This window comes from Trypanosoma cruzi, genomic scaffold, assembly GCF_000209065.1.
Source record: "Trypanosoma cruzi strain CL Brener 1047053516705 genomic scaffold, whole genome shotgun sequence".
Classification (NCBI taxonomy): Eukaryota; Euglenozoa; class Kinetoplastea; order Trypanosomatida; family Trypanosomatidae; genus Trypanosoma; species Trypanosoma cruzi.
The window spans coordinates 199013-214470 of NW_001849523.1; the positions used below are offsets into that span (position 1 = coordinate 199013).

The 15458-nt window shown below is 48.8% G+C and overlaps 9 protein-coding genes across 9 annotated transcripts, besides 20 other annotated features; all 9 read left to right on the top strand.

The window, feature by feature from the left end:
* Positions 1–11068: part of a sequence feature (heterozygous, non-Esmeraldo-like haplotype) that runs on past the window's edge.
* Positions 103–948, top strand: Tc00.1047053506679.200 (hypothetical protein, conserved; the record flags this gene model as incomplete). Its single annotated transcript, XM_814954.1, has 1 exon — positions 103–948. One exon carries the CDS (start codon positions 103–105, stop codon positions 946–948), a length of 846 nt encoding a protein of 281 aa, XP_820047.1.
* Positions 1104–1149: a sequence feature (T-rich).
* Positions 1189–2787, top strand: Tc00.1047053506679.210 (RNA editing complex protein MP61, putative; the record flags this gene model as incomplete). Its single annotated transcript, XM_814955.1, has 1 exon — positions 1189–2787. One exon carries the CDS (start codon positions 1189–1191, stop codon positions 2785–2787), a length of 1599 nt encoding a protein of 532 aa, XP_820048.1.
* Tc00.1047053506679.220 (hypothetical protein, conserved) lies at positions 3191–6040 on the top strand (the record flags this gene model as incomplete). The annotated part of the gene is made up of 1 exon (XM_814956.1): positions 3191–6040. The coding sequence occupies one exon, from the start codon at positions 3191–3193 to the stop codon at positions 6038–6040; it is 2850 nt and encodes a 949-aa protein (XP_820049.1).
* Positions 4955–4995: a microsatellite.
* Positions 5015–5168: a sequence feature (GA-rich).
* Positions 6056–6107: a microsatellite.
* Positions 6289–6312: a microsatellite.
* Positions 6638–6682: a sequence feature (T-rich).
* Tc00.1047053506679.230 (ribosomal protein L24, putative) lies at positions 6697–7074 on the top strand (the record flags this gene model as incomplete). Its single annotated transcript, XM_814957.1, has 1 exon — positions 6697–7074. One exon carries the CDS (start codon positions 6697–6699, stop codon positions 7072–7074), a length of 378 nt encoding a protein of 125 aa, XP_820050.1.
* Positions 7113–7135: a sequence feature (AT_rich).
* On the top strand, positions 7190–8671 carry Tc00.1047053506679.240 (hypothetical protein, conserved; the record flags this gene model as incomplete). The annotated part of the gene is made up of 1 exon (XM_814958.1): positions 7190–8671. The coding sequence occupies one exon, from the start codon at positions 7190–7192 to the stop codon at positions 8669–8671; it is 1482 nt and encodes a 493-aa protein (XP_820051.1).
* Positions 8681–8701: a microsatellite.
* Positions 8897–8918: a microsatellite.
* On the top strand, positions 9217–9594 carry Tc00.1047053506679.250 (ribosomal protein L24, putative; the record flags this gene model as incomplete). Its single annotated transcript, XM_814959.1, has 1 exon — positions 9217–9594. The coding sequence occupies one exon, from the start codon at positions 9217–9219 to the stop codon at positions 9592–9594; it is 378 nt and encodes a 125-aa protein (XP_820052.1).
* Positions 9625–9673: a sequence feature (CT-rich).
* Positions 9899–11188, top strand: Tc00.1047053506679.260 (hypothetical protein, conserved; the record flags this gene model as incomplete). Its single annotated transcript, XM_814960.1, has 1 exon — positions 9899–11188. The coding sequence occupies one exon, from the start codon at positions 9899–9901 to the stop codon at positions 11186–11188; it is 1290 nt and encodes a 429-aa protein (XP_820053.1).
* Positions 11069–11167: a sequence feature (areas merged during assembly that could not be assigned to a particular haplotype. This can correspond to areas where the two haplotypes were merged or to regions with more than two copies in the genome that were merged during assembly.).
* Positions 11168–11884: a sequence feature (haploid, Esmeraldo-like haplotype).
* Positions 11537–12577, top strand: Tc00.1047053506679.270 (hypothetical protein, conserved; the record flags this gene model as incomplete). The annotated part of the gene is made up of 1 exon (XM_814961.1): positions 11537–12577. The coding sequence occupies one exon, from the start codon at positions 11537–11539 to the stop codon at positions 12575–12577; it is 1041 nt and encodes a 346-aa protein (XP_820054.1).
* Positions 11885–12357: a sequence feature (haploid, non-Esmeraldo-like haplotype).
* Positions 12358–15458: a sequence feature (heterozygous, non-Esmeraldo-like haplotype).
* Positions 12714–12826: a microsatellite.
* Positions 12928–12955: a microsatellite.
* Positions 13106–13137: a sequence feature (AT_rich).
* Tc00.1047053506679.280 (endonuclease/Exonuclease/phosphatase, putative) lies at positions 13331–14962 on the top strand (the record flags this gene model as incomplete). Its single annotated transcript, XM_814962.1, has 1 exon — positions 13331–14962. One exon carries the CDS (start codon positions 13331–13333, stop codon positions 14960–14962), a length of 1632 nt encoding a protein of 543 aa, XP_820055.1.
* Positions 15044–15102: a sequence feature (T-rich).
* Positions 15433–15458: a sequence feature (AT_rich).

Here is a 15458-nt window from a genome sequence, read left to right on the forward strand (position 1 = left end):
CGAGGGAAAAGCGGGAGAACAGAGCGCGGTCCAAAGGGCAGAGATTGAGTAAAATCAGGCAAAAGGAGCGGAATTCGAGGAAAATAGGCGGTGACGCGCTCAATGGCTCACTCACTGACTTGGAAGCTCCTCGGTCCTGAGCAGACGCACGAGTGTCTCACGGCGCCTGATGTGCCATCTATTCGCTCCGTATTGAAGAAAATTGACGAAGCCTGCGATGGAAAACTCATAGGTGCGGCAAAATACAACGAGGGGAAAGTAATGATCGTTCTGGATATGCTTGCCCATCTTATTCTTTTCTGTAAGTCACGTAGCATGTCACCAGAGAAGGTCAGCACTCTTGTTGGAATTGTAATTAAGATTCATGAGGAAAGCATGTCAGGTGGATACACACGCGCCAAGTCTTATCATCTAATGCGGGATCTCATGATAAAGCACAGCGTCCCGCGACCCCCATTTTCCTGTGGTGTTTTTACTGTACGGGACGCACAGGAAATTGATGAGTACATGTTGCGGTCATATTACCGCCACTACAAAATGTATTTTTATGCCTTTGTGCCACGACAGGTGATGAATGTCCGCTGCCTAGATGTAACTCACATTCATCAGATACCGCCAGTCGGACTGCCATCGCTGTCCGCTGCCGTTGTTGAGAGTGAGTGGCGGACCAAAGTGGAGGAGCAGCGGCGCGAGGCCGAGGAGCAGGCCATGCAAGAGGGGGAGATTGCCTCGGATGCATACGAGGAAGAGAGAATGCGGAATCGGTTACTTGCTGATCCCCATTATAGTGATGGCATTCGGGAACAACTTGAGTGCATCAAGAAGGAAGTATCCTCCAAAGCTGTTGACCGCCTGGACGAGATTGAGATGAGGCTGCAGGAGATTGAGAAGAAAGTGGCGGAATCCCTTGCGTGGTCAGATTCCAAACAAGGAAGGCGCAAGAAATAAAGCGTTCCGCGTGTTTTGGAGTGTGATGGTATAATGTACAGAAAACAAGAAGAATATTGTTTTTTTTTTTTCCTCTTCTTTTCTTTTTCATAAATAACTTGAGTGGAGAAAAAGGATTATTCTTTAAGTGCATGTACGTTTGAATGGAGGTATAATTTTTTTTTTCTTTTGTTTGTTTTTTGTTTTTGTTGTTGTTGTTATCATTTTTAATTTAGAGGAGCGTTGGCAACGTGGATCGTCATGCTGAAGCGCGGGTGTTGCCATGTTGCCCTGGGGGCCGTGTGGGAAGTCACTTCACTGTTAATTTCAAGGCGAAGTCATGCTGCGACAGCCCCGCAATCGGGTGCAAATTTTAATCCACGCCGCGTACGACTTGTTTCTTCTACGTCAACACTCGGCGCAGGTGCGGAGTCGTTGCCCGTGGATGTGAGCCCTTTGTCGTCCGATCCAAACGATCCCTACAGGCATGTCTGCATCTACCGCAAGGACATGGTATCAGACGTTGGTGGTCGCGCATTTCAACTTAGTGTGGATGTGCCGCTGAAAAAATTTGTGGACCTTTTTAGCGATTTTGATGCCAAACGGTGCAAACTGTGCAACGAAAGTTACATGCAGTGGCACAGCCATAGCGGAGTTATTCCTCATTCAGGTCGAGAGGCGCTGATGCTGGAGATGGTGCGTGCATATTGTGGTACACCTGAAGAAATTGCAAAGATGTGGTGGCACCGCCTTCATACCTCTCCGGTTTTTAACCGCATTCCCTCCCTGAGCCATGAGAACAGTCATATTCGTAAACGTCGGCTTCAGTACTTACTTCAATTTTTAAAGGAACGAGATGTCATTCGGGACACCTTTAATGTGCAGCAGAGCGCTGGAGGCGCTGGTCGTTCATGGGAATTTGAACGCCTTGAGTGGATTGGGGATAACGTGGTGAAGTATGTTTTCAATGATCGTTTTAATGTCATTTTTCCGGTGCGCGAGGGTGGGATCCGTGGTCGACTGGGCTACGCTCAATTCATGATTGACGGCAATGACGGGCTGGCAAGGGCATATGATCATCTTGAGCTGCAGAAGTTGACACTGAGCGATCGCGTTGTAAGCAAATTCAAGAGTGATGTGGTGGAGACGCTTTTTGGGGAGCTGCAGTTATTCTTGTGGTCTTCAGAGACAGACGTTGGTACCACGTACTTTGAGTTGCCCTTTACGCCGGAGATGTTTTCTCTTAGGGCACTTGTGTGGCATGTGATGGAAGAGCTGGCGCACGTCATGTTCATGTATCACGTTGAGCACATTCTTGGTGCGATTCAACGCATTGTCCGGGAGCATCAGCTGCAGTTTATCCGCGCCGATCCGTCGCTCCGCGGTCACACGGACCTTCAGAATGAGCTGGCGAGCACCCTGTACGCCAAGAAGAGTTTGACAGGATCAGGAAAACTGACACCGACGAAGACGTCCCCTAGTTTGCGATTCAAAGACGGCTTTGCCGCGTTGTACCATGAATCATCGAATTACGACGGGTTTAAACGTGTGTACGCACTCGGTGGTCTTTTGCCACGCCCCTTTTCTCGCGAGGAGTTGTCAGCGACACCATCATTCCTGCCGCACCTGCAGGAGGATGGAGTGATGGCCAGCCGGGTGCCGTCAGACTGGTGGTCAAAGCTGATGGACACGACGGAGGAGGACGCGGCGGTACGACAAGGTGTGGTTTCTACTTTATCGCTATCATCTTTGCATGCCGCCGTGACACCGACACCACATCCGCGCTCGGACGCTGCAGTGACACCACATCTAAGCGTGCCGGAACTCAAAGACAACCTGTTGGTGGCGGAACTGGTGTAAATGGAGGGGGTGGGGAAGAGCATCCGTTGTGGAAACTGCTTTTTATTTTGTGTGTGCGTGGGTATGAGTGAAAGAGAGGAGGAGGATTTCACATGTGCAGCTGTTGTTTGTTAAGGCTGAGCATTTTTTTTTGTTTTTGCTGGTAATACTGACGGTGAATTCTTGCCGGCTGTCTCCTTTTCTCCCATTTATTGACTTTTCCATCGTCACTGCTTTTTTTTTTACCCATGTCTCTTCCCGTACACGAAATGACACGTTGAGGCTGGGAGAGAGAGAGAGTGAGAGAGGCGTGCAACGTTCACAAGGCGGTGGATAGAGTGCACAGTGAGTGAGCCTCGAGAGTGGTGCTGCTTCCCCTGTGTGAGTGGGTTTTTGTGCGTTTGCCGTTGTTAGAAACATTGCCATGTCTCGGAGCCAAAATCAGGACGGAGAGGAGGCGACTGGCCGCGTGTCCGCGCGTGCTGTTCTGAGGACAAAGACGGCGTTTCAAATCTACAAGGACGATGGCGCACAAGGGAATGTCAGTGACTTCAGTACGCTTCCCAATGACGAGGTGCTGCCGTACAAGATACAAGCCGACGAAATGACTCTGATGGGGGCCCTTGAAATTGTCGAGGCAGACCCCGCGGACCGAAGGATGTATGGACCCGCCACCCTGCACCTGGTGGTTAACTACTTGTCCGACATTCTCTCCTTCATCCCACTGGGGGGCCGTTCGCACGAGTTGCCGACAGTCGCCATAAACTACAACGCCCTTCAGCGTGTCGTGGCCCTGTACGGGGTCCCAGAATCCGTGAAGGACGCACTCGCGCAGCTCGCCGCATCATATCTCAGCGCCTCCGAGGTGCCTATTCGTGACATTTCTTCCTTGCTGGATAAATTTAGCGACACTGAAAAGGCCCTGCGGCATGAATTGCGTGACGCGGGGGAAAAGGTTGGGATATTTACAAGATCCACCGTCCCTGTCTCGACGTTGGCGACAACAGGTGAGACGACCATCAATGATGTTGTCGCCCCTGCAGCGACCTCACAGAAACTCCCGCGGAAGCGCCGGGCCTCCTCGCGGGATGAAATATTGCCCGCAAGAAAAACAGAGGAGGCCGACACGGCGCCACAAATTAAGGTGATGAAAATGGAAGGGCATGAGAAGGCACCCAGTAATGCGAAGAATAACAATTCGCAGTTGACATTGCAGCGACTGACGTATGGCCGCCTGCGGACGCTGACAAGTCAAGAGAAGAAGGTTGTCACACTCCTGAATCAAATGACTCAGGTTCTTGGTCAGGTGTATGCGGTACGGTACAATAACCTGCTGCCTATATTTGAACTTCTTGAAAATAGGGTAAAACAAGCACAAGAAATCATCGATGCGGAGCGTGCCAACATTCAGTCTAAATCCGAAAACACCGAGTTATCGCCTGAGCCGTTTTTGGAAGTGACACTGGATGGCATTTTGCGGGCGATTCAAAATGCTTCTTATCGGTTTAAAACCGATGAGGAATGCCGCTATGAATTGGATGAGGATTTACTTCACCCCATTGCACACGCCTGCATGACAGAAGTTAACCGCATTGAGGGATTCACCACGTTGCCTTTTGAAGGTCCATCCAACCAGGCAATTAAAGCCAAGGCCAAGGCACGCGAAGCCGCGCGAGCAAAGCGGGAGGAGCAACGTGCAAAGGCTCTTGAGCGGGCAAAGGCTAAGGAAGAATTACAAGCAAAGAGAGAGGAGGAGCGAAAGCTACTACGTGCCCACCTGGGTGAATTGGACCCGACGAGCCTCGTGGAGGACATGAGTATTAAAAACCCCATTCAAACCGGTTACGTGCGCTATAGCAAATTGCCGCTGGAACCGCCTGAAGACTACGAAAGGGCCCTCTTTATTTGGGTCATGATTACATCGCTGCCCAGACCGCTTCATCTTTCACAGATGCCGTTTAGTTTGTTTCTAAAAGGCCTGTTGTCGGACGAAGGATGCGATAATGGGCTTATGGAGGAAGTTGTGCTTGCACTGTTAAATTTGGCGATGGAAGAACTACGCTCCTCCAATGGTCCGAAAGTCTTGACACGAGGTAAAGACTGGTTCGGCAGCATGGTTGAGTTTGTGGCGGTATGCAGCGGTAACAAAAAGACACGCCCACCGCGGCGCCCGAAGGTTGTCTCGTACGAAGAAGAGGAAGAGGAGGAGGAAGAGGAAGAGGAGGAGGATGACAGTGACGAGACGGGGGACGAAGAAGAGGAGGACAGTCGAAACACAGAATGGGAGGAGGAAGGAGACGATAATGATGATGAAGCGGAATCCGCCGAATCAAACGGGGAGGAAGAGGGAAAAGTGCAAACAGAAGGGGAAGAAAAGAAGGAAAGCCTGAAAAAAAAAAAGACCCCAGAAAATGAGACAGACAACTTGGACGCGGGGATAAAAGCCACGCTGGAAAAAGTAGCGGAGCTGCGGCAAATGGCCGCTTGGGGTAACGTGGACATAGAGGATCGGTTAAATCTTTTGCGTTACATGGTGTTGGCGGCTCTTAGCTCTCCCGTAGCGAGGGAAGGGGCGGAAAAGATTAGAAAGATGCATGAGGATATGCAGGTAACGATGGAAAAGCGAACGAAGGAAATTCGAGAAGGAGTCCATAAGGAACTTACTTCTTTTTTTCGGCATTTTTCTTCTTCGAAATCAGCGAAGGGCAACTCCGAGACATATGAATCCAAGCGGAAGAAATTGATTGAAGAGATGGAGCAGAAGCTGCAAAATATCGTGAATGAACATTTGGGCATGCAGGACGGAAAAGACATTGGTGCCCTTATCCGCCCACTCGGTATGGATCGCTACCGACGAATGTTTTGGCGATTTCCATTTGATCGTCACGTTCTTGTTCAATCGACTGCTGCCACGGATCCCAACTTTCCCATATTGCCTGAGCCACGAGAACTTTTGACTGAGAGCGTGAAGGATCTAAAACCCAAGTTGCTTGATGACTCAGATGAAGACAACTTCAGTAATGGAAATGGCAATGGCCATACGAACCACAGGGAAGATGTTACGCAGCGGGTGTGGGGCACTGTGCCGCCGGAATATTTAGGGCACTTCATTGAGGGATTAGACCAGCGGGGTGTAAGAGAGGCGGCGCTCCGACGCACACTTGAATCCATTCAGCCCTATTTGCTTAATTTGAAGGAGCCGCCAGTTAGCCGTGTGACTCGGACGCGGTCTCACAGCTTTGGCTATTTCAATAAGTTGAAAATTGAACCATAAGAGACAGACATAAAGACAGATAAATGTATACACACATATACATTTACATATATATATATATATGCATCGAATACTATAGAGGGGGAGATGAATTATGCAATAAAAAGGAAGTAGAAACGGGGTGGCACTGAATTATCTGCGGTATATTGTTGTTATTGTTCCTGTTGGGCAAATGTCACTGCGGCCGCTGATTGCTTTGACTTTTATCTGGGGGATTTCAAGCTCCTTTGCTATGTTTCTTCGTTTTCTGTTGTTGTTGTTGTTGTTTTTGTATGTGTATGCATGTGTTTCTTTTTTTTTCTCTCTCTTATTTATTCAGGGGAAAGGAGGGAATTTGTTTGTGTTTCAGCGAAGATCTGCAAAACATGCCCATCCATGAGGTGAGATGGCACAGTCCACCAAAGCCGGAAAGAGAATTCCTCTCAACCGGATTGTTTGTTGCACTCCGTCGTCGTTAAAACGGAATTTATACGCCGATTGATAGAAGTGTCTACCTATCTCTCTCATGTGTGTCTGTGTGCTGAATCTTCTGCCTTACAGCAGACATTTTTATGCTTTCACCTGCTTTTCTTCTTTGGCACCTTTTGTGTGCGCGGATTTTTTTTCCCTTTATTTTTATTTTTTTATTTTTTTTATTTATTTAGAGCTCTGAAGTTATGCGGACGATTGACTGTGAGTTCTCCCACTTCGCGGTGCATCCCGGCCACGGCCGCCGCTACGTGCCCTTCGCGTTCCTGTCGACGAAGCCCGTCCTGACGTTTGCCCGCCCCAAGTGCTTCGCCATGTACATGCGCAAGAAGAACCCCCGCTTTGTCCCGTGGACCCGCACGTACCGCCGCATCAACCGCAAGATGACAACCGACCGCGTTGGCCGTCGTCGCGCCGCTCGCACCGTGAAGGTGGAGCGCGGCATCGTTGGTGCCGACCTCTCCTACATTCAGGAGGTGCGGGCCAAGACGAAGAAGGTCGACCGCTCCGCCAAGGGCAAGGCAGTCCGCGCGGAGATGGCCGAGCGCAAGGCTGCGAAGAAGTGAACTGTCGGCTAGCCAGTCTCAGTTGTGTTTTGTTTCACAATTTTTATTTTTTTTTATTTTTGGTTACCCGGCGCATGTGTCCGTGTTTATTGTGTCTCTCTTTGCTCTTTCTGGCATGCTGTGCGTGAGAGCTCTTCTCTTTTTTGATGCTTCATCCTCTGTTTTCTCCTTTTTTTTCTTTTTTTCTGTTTGGCGGAGTTTATTATTATTATTAGGGCTGATGTGTCGTGCTGATGGCAAGCAAGTGGTAAAAAGGAATCTGGTGGTGGCCGTTCTTGCTCTGGTCTTCTCTTTTGTTGCAGTGGATTTATACTTGGCATCAGAGGATGTGCGATTATCCGCGGAGCCTGCACCGCGTGTGTCAGAGCTTGCCAGATCCTCAGGGGTGCGTCTTGCCATGTTGCCGTCTCCTCTCAACGAAGTCACCCTGCTGGTGGCAAAGCCCTTTGGAGCAGCGGATGTGTCTCACAAGTTGGCGCGTTTTTTCACAAAGAATGTGAAACCGGCTGCTTCTGAGGAAAATACTCGCGCATTGAATTTCCGGAGCGAAAGTGAGATCATGAAGGAGTTGCTTAGCTCGGCCTCCGCGAACATGGGTGACGAGGCAAAGGTGCTTCATCTCTGCTCTGCCAACTCCTGCGTCGGGCCATACCTCTCACAGCTCCACGCAAAGCGGGCCAAACAGTCGCTTGGACGTTTGATAAAAGTATACGCTTTGGTGTACGGTGATTTTTTCGTGGGGCGTGGCGTTGAAAATGACCTTCAAAATCTTGGTGTACTGATCTCCACAGTTGATTATCCGTCGAAGGCAGAATCTGCCATGCCGCTTATTGGTGTGATTGACGAGAAGAAGCCCAACATCGCAGCGGATGCAATCTGCTCGGTCATAGAGAATAGCTGTCAATACAGAATATGGGATAAAGGCACGCAGCCGCAAATTCCTGTTTCACTGATTCCATTCAGCTCGGTGAGCTTTGGCAATTCACCCCTTTTAAGGACGCGGTTTGATGTGGTTCACATTGATGTCAACTGGGATGAGGCGCTAGCTTCCATTTGCTTCCTTAGAGGTGTGCTCTCTTCATCCTTTCGTCCTTCACACATTTATTTGGCAGTATATGCATCACCGCTACTCGAGGATACATTGCTTTTGGTGAACACTCTTCGAGAGCAGGCGCACTATCATGTTTTTCTTGCTGGGGGACGGTGCATGGCCGCCCATGGTGCCTCTGATGTGCTCTCCCATGAAAAACTGAGCAAATTGCTGCGATTTGAGAGTCCTCAGCTTCCTTCAAAGCTGAATTCGCGTGGATATGCAATGGAACCCCTTTGTATGTTGTTTCTCTCGCAGTCCTTGGAATCTTTACCGCAGCTGCTTCAGCGCGTGATGCCAATTGACGGGGCACATGCCATGGCGAACTTTATATTTGAGTTTTCGTCAGGCAGTGGACCTGTTGTTACCGACTCGGAGTCCATTGGAGTGTGGAGTGCATTGAACTACTTAATGCTTGCAGTACCTTTTGTGGTAGCAGGATTATTGATTTGGAGCTTCGTCAGAGGGCAGTGCCGGCTACGAACCGTGGGCAGCAATGCGCAATAATTGTGCAAAGTTGTTGTTGTTGTTGTTGTTTTTTACCTCCCTCTTTTCAGCATGAAGAGTAGACCTTGTTTTGCTTGGATTATTTGAACGTCCCGCGCGTGTGATTGTTTTGGAGTGAAAATGGCGGCAGTCCAGACGGCATGCGCCACCACGGCACGCATGCAACCCCCAAGGAGATTTTGCCTCCCTTGTGCGCAGAATCTTCAATAATTACAAGCCGCTCTGTTTTTTTTTTTTTTTTTTTTTTGATTTGCCATGTCTACTTTAGCCATTAGAGTAATAGTGGTGGGGCATGCTGCAGTCCCCGATACTTGTGGAGCCATGTAGTGCGATAGAAAGGGGGAGAGAGGAAGAATGCCTTGGCTTTGTAAATAATCAACGCCCGCAGCTGTCATGGTAGTTGTTGTTGTTGTTGTTTTGTTTTTTGAGGAATTTTTGACGTTGTCTTGGGATGTATTTTCAGGCGGATTAGCTTTTGATTTCTTTTTTGTTTTTTTCCGTTTCTTCGCCTCCCCTCTACATTTACGCTATCGAAAGGAAGAACTATGCGGACGATTGACTGTGAGTTCTCCCACTTCGCGGTGCATCCCGGCCACGGCCGCCGCTACGTGCCCTTCGCGTTCCTGTCGACGAAGCCCGTCCTGACGTTTGCCCGCCCCAAGTGCTTCGCCATGTACATGCGCAAGAAGAACCCCCGCTTTGTCCCGTGGACCCGCACGTACCGCCGCATCAACCGCAAGATGACAACCGACCGCGTTGGCCGTCGTCGCGCCGCTCGCACCGTGAAGGTGGAGCGCGGCATCGTTGGTGCCGACCTCTCCTACATTCAGGAGGTGCGGGCCAAGACGAAGAAGGTCGACCGCTCCGCCAAGGGCAAGGCAGTCCGCGCGGAGATGGCCGAGCGCAAGGCTGCGAAGAAGTGAGGGACATGAAAATGTCTTTGCAGCAGTATGTTCTTTTTCTTTTTTTTCTTTTTGTTTTTCTTTCTTTCTTTACTTTCTTCAAATATCTACGATTTGGTCTTTTGTCAAGTCCATCACTGTTAATAGCTTATATACGTGCACACACATATGTGGAGGGATTTATTGGAACGTAAGTTGGTGGTGGGTATTTAAAAGATGTGCGGTATATCTCCTGCTTCCTTTTTGCTTTTATTATTATTATTAAAGGCACTTCTTGTTTTCTGTTTAAATTGGACTAAGAATTCATTGGGAAGGGCCTGTTCACATGACATCCACAGCTACGGAGGTAACGCAAGTTCAGAGTCTTGCCGCCATACGAAATTTTATTCGTGTGGCTGTTTCTTGCGTTACGTACCTTCGGGGTTTGTGCAACGACGAGTCGTACCAGCCACGACAATTTCTCGGTCTGCAGCTCAAACAGTTGGTGCGATCATCGCCTGAAGCCGACGTCATATCACAGTGGATGGAAGATGGGGCATTTGATGCCCTCAACAAGGGGTATTTGAAGGCGCTTTCCCTCTGCATATATACCCCAAATTTCACGGAGCTGCTGGAAAGCTACAGCTTCAGCGTGTCGTACTCTCCAGACGGCCAGCGGGCTTCCTTGAGGTTTGCAGGCAACTCTCAGGGCGACGGGACAATGTGTCCGCTCACAGCTGCAACAACCGCCATGGCAAGAAGTCGAAGAAAACGGCACACACGTCAGGAGGTTCAGCAGGCGCTTGCAGGTATTATCACAAAACTCGTTGAAGTGGTGGAGGGATTACCGCCGCTCCTTTGTGAGCGTGTCTTGGCGATGCAGCTGACGTATTATGAAGATGTAACGCCACCGACGTACGAGCCGCCTTGTTTTTCCCCTGCGAGTGCCCACCTCGTTGGTCTTCATCAACAGGAGAAGAAGCAGAGCGCCAACATTGCGTCGCTTGATACGGGCCATCACATGATGTCTATCACCATTGGGCACCGTTTTTTTGACCGGTTGTTCTCACATTCGTCCATGGTGGCTGGAAACTCCACCATGACAACATCAACGGTAGACACGACATTTTCCGGCACGGAGGGGGAGGCGGCACTCAAACAGGTTCAGGATGTAAATGCAGCGCGTAAACAGACGTATTCAGTCAAGGATTCGTCACGGGATTGCCCTGAAGATCAAACGACCAACTCCCTCTCGTCTTCAAAGGACCTTGCATTTCTTGTGTTTACGTGTTTTGTGTTGACAAAGTCACCTGCCGTTTATCGGGGACGAGTATCCATGGGGGAAATTGCGGATTATCTTCGCGTCTCATACCCACTTGAGATCACACTGGAGATGGCCCAACAAATGATGTACCAACTGGAGCTGGAGGGTGTTGTGTCGGCGGCGGCGCAGCAGGAGTGGGTTGTGCATCCACTTCCTGCTGCAACAATTGCGAGCTCACTCCTCACCCAGCGGCAGGTTGTGTTGCTACTCAGCACACAGATTCATCGGGACTTGGAACGTCTTGTCAAAGGAGAAGATACGACGCGAATGAGCGTCGTTGCGAGGCGTAAGCGTCATCGAGACAAAGACTGACATGTTTGCACTCATTTGCTTTTTTTTTGTTTTTTGTTGTTTCTTTTTGAGAGAGGGATAAGATGTGTGTGTGTGTTTTTTTTTTTTTTCACCCACCCATTTGTGTAATGTGGTGGGGAAATATTTAAAAACACGCAGATGCGGGGTTTGGCGAACAGAGCGGGTAAATGTGCGGAAAGGGAGCTCCCCCTTATGAGGACACAGCAGCCTCCACATTATTTAATTTCTTTTTTTTTCTTGTTTTTGAGTGTGTGAAATGTTTGCTTGTTGTCTACTTGCGCATTTATTTTGTTGTCGTTGTTGTTGTGTTGACCAAAAGTGCATTTTGTGCGAGGCGGCATTATAGAAATGAGGTCGTGTTGCTTTTTGTCCATGGCAGCACCCCCTTGCGGCCCTCAGCTGCGCCTGCAGTGTCGGCGTTATCATGCCTTTCAGTTTGCCGGCTTTCATGGGTGGAAGATTCCCTACAATGGCAAGCTGAGAGTGACAAAGGAGGAGCTTGAGGGAACACGTTACTTCACGCAGCGCCCCAAGGAGAAGTGGGACTATCATCGTGTAGATGAGAACATAAACTCCTCTTCAGAATTTCGCCAGACACACGATAGACCTGCGTTCGAGCAGGGCATGCGCGAGGACAACTCTACTACGGAACATGGAGACATGCATACTCCCAAGAAGTATCGTCTGTACGAGTACTTTGATGAATATACAAAACCCGGGGTGAACAAAAAGGTGGCCGCTTGTTACGCGGTAAAGGAACAGTGGGATGCGGAGGAATTCTATTATCCCGGGGAAGCGTGGCAGAAGAATCGTCCCGGTTTCCGTAGCGTTCCCAAGGAATTATTGAATCGACAAACGTGGTATCACTGGTCTGACACAATAACGAAGTGGGATGAGATTCAACCAACAATGCGCACACGGTCGTGGAACCCGGACTGGCCGCCTCCAGGTTACACCGTGCCAAAATTACAATGTAAAAAGGAGTTTGTCTTTGGTGTGGAGGAACCTGGCCTTGTGTCGGAAGTGGAGCGCTACAATTGGTTTCGATCGTGGAGTGACAATAACATGCGTACTGGCTGGAAAGACGTCTGGCTCTTTGGTATTTTGTTTGGCACAATGTATTATCTTGCCCGCAATGCACTTGACATTGTTGCAATGAGGGCAATGATGAGCAATATGTACTACCCCGGTCGGCAGTTTGTACGACCCTTCGGTGTTCCAAAAGACTGGGAGAAAGGTGTCTTTTGGTGGCAACGTCCGTTAGAGGAATTTCCCAATCAGGGAGAGGTTTGGTACATGAATGAGGCCCGCTTCAAATACATCAATCACATCAAAAAACGTGACGCTCAGGAGCGGCTCTTGGCAGAAGCCGAGGCGGTTGAGGCTTAGAAGAAGAGAAGTCCGATAGATATAAATGTCAACGGGAAGGTAGGAAGTGGAGTAAAAACATATATATGTAGCAATGTGTAGTAGTAATAGGAGTAGCAGGATGGGGCAGAATGCAATGGGGGAGTGGGGGGGGAAGGTTTATTTATTTATTTTAGGGATTTATTTCTTGTGTTTGTTTGATAGTCCGGATGTTGTTGTTTTTTTCGATTAGTTTGTTTGTTTTTGTTTTTGTTCATGTTATTTGTTGGTGGCAGAGTGTGAAGTGTGTGTGTTTGTTGTGCTTCTTTGCGATTCTCTGCATGCTTTGAGGTGGATGCGGCAGAAGTTATTGTGGGCTTTTTTGCTGCCCATCCCTCTCCTCCTCCTCCTCCTCCTTCTACTGCTGCCACTTTCTTTTGCAGCGAGTCGTCGAGTATCGAAGTGTGTGACGTGTCGGTTGGGAGGAAGTGGTGGGGAGGGGGACGTGTTATGGCATGCCATACTCCTTTTCCTGTGAGTAACGTTTGTGGGTATTCTCAGGTGTCTTTCTTATTAATATTATTATTTATTTTTTTTTTTTTGATGCCATGGGGGAGAAGTGAGGGAAGTGTGCGTGTTTGTTTGTACATACATGAAACATCCGCAGTGGTATTCCACTGCTTTTTTCACCATTCCATCTTTTTTTTCTTTTTTTTCTCCGGTGTAGGTTTTAGGGTCTGACTAGTCATAGTTGCATGGTCATTGAGCATCGCATTGTCGAATTTTGTAGGTTTGATGGATGCGAATTCTATTGGGGCCGGATTTACTCAGCGAGTGCATGACGAGGAGGTGGGGGAAAGGGAGAGTGAGGAGAATAAAGGGCCGCTGACATGTTGTTTTAAAGAACTACACGAGATAACGAAGAGCGAAGTTTCGGTGTTAGGCCCTGCCACACCGTTTGAAGTCACTCATTCGGTCTCGTCGTCTTTTTTTGCTGTTTCTCATAACGAAGGGGAATGTCATCTGCACGACCGCATCGATCAGTATTACGACGACCGACACACGGTACCTTTTTCCATCGAGGAGGAAACATTTCCGGTGCCCGTGAGTCTTCCAGAAGAAAAGTGGATCCCTGGAAAACCGCTTCGAATTTCATATGTTAGCTGGAACATGGCTCATAGAAGACCCAATTTTGAGGATGTTGCTGGGCACTGCATTCACCCTAATGCACACATTATTGCTGTGTGCACGCAGGAAAATGGGAGTTACGTGCGAGTTAAAAAGGAGCAACGCCAATGGGAAAGACATGTTCGACACAATTGCCTTCATGGGGAATATGTACTTGTTGGTCGTAAGGAGCTGTGGTACATACAATTGCTTGTGTATGCACGTAAAAAAGATGTAGCGTCGTACGTTGGGTATTCGGATGCCTCAAGTGTGAAAACAGGAATTGCTAATGGGCTCGGGGGCAACAAGGGAGGGGTTGCGGTGGCGTTGTCTATCGCCATGACGGTCTCGCCCTTGCAGATGGTTCCGGGAAGAAGAAAGGGCGAGAACACTTCTCACACGGAAGGGAGCACGTCGTCGGTTTTCTCACCTAGAGAAGGCGGTCCATGCTCCGTGCATGTAGGTGACGATGTTAATTTTGAGGCCAGCGCGCCACCACGCATTACTCTACTTTTCGTTGGAGCTCATTTGTCTGCCCATCAAAAGGGTGTGCACATGCGGAATAAAGATTATATTTCCATTGTGCGATCGTTGCGCGTCGGGTCTCAAGGCCGCCACAAGGCACTTTTTAGGGAACGATTTTTGCACGAGTGTCCGTTTAATGAAGAATTGAAAGACGTGGACGGGGGTGACAACAACGAGGTGTTGGTGTCAGGATGTGGGAACGGTGTGGGCGACGAGTGTGGCGATGTCGAGTGCAGCAGTGACCTTTCACTCATGCGCCTTCCGGTTGCCCAAAGTAATTTTGACTCTCGGCTTTATCGCGATGTCACGGACGAGTTCGATCTTGTCTTTTTTGGTGGGGATCTCAACTATCGCATCAACGGCACACGCAAGGCGATTGAGTACATCATCAAAAACCACAAGGATGTCCGCTCGATTCTTGTCCATAATGACCAGCTGAATCTTGAGCGGGCGAAGGGCCTTGTTTTTCGTCGATTTTATGAGGGGAATCTTTTGTTTCGTCCAACGTACAAGTACGAAATTGCCCATGACGCGTACAATTACACAAAGAAGAAGGATCGCATGCCGGCGTACTGTGATCGTGTTCTTTACAAGAGAGGACAGGGCTCTAGGGCCGGGAGGGTACGAATACGTCTCTACACGGATGTACAGCACCTTCGGACAAGTGATCATCGGCCGGTAGTTGCCATATTTGACCTTGCGACGTGTGCGCATTTACCGTCTTTTCCACGTTGATTTCCCTGGGAGAGCGGCGAATTTCAATGCGCACTTTCTTGAATCTCCGGAATGCCTCGTGATGTGTTCTGTCTTGCCTCATTTTTTTTTTTTGCTTGTTTGTTTGTTTCGCTTGTGTTTTTTTCTTTTTTTTTTTTTTTCAATATTCACGTATATCTATCTATATTTCCCCTTCATATATTGTTTTCCATGGTTGTTCATGGTCTTATCCTTTCCGTGTGGCAATGCCGCATAATTGCACACGGATACTATAGAATGAGTTTATTTATCTATCTATAAATATATACGCATACATGTATGAGTGTGGAATGCGTGAGTCTGCATTTTTGAAGGAAAAGAAAAGTGTTGAATTTGAAGCTGGAATGAGCACCTGCCTTGTTGTTGTTGCCGTGGGGTGTGTGGTGTGGGGGGGAGGGGGGGGGGGAGGGGCCATGGGGAAATAAATAAAAAGAAACGGAAGGCATTTCTGCATATATTTTTTTTTATTTTATTTTTT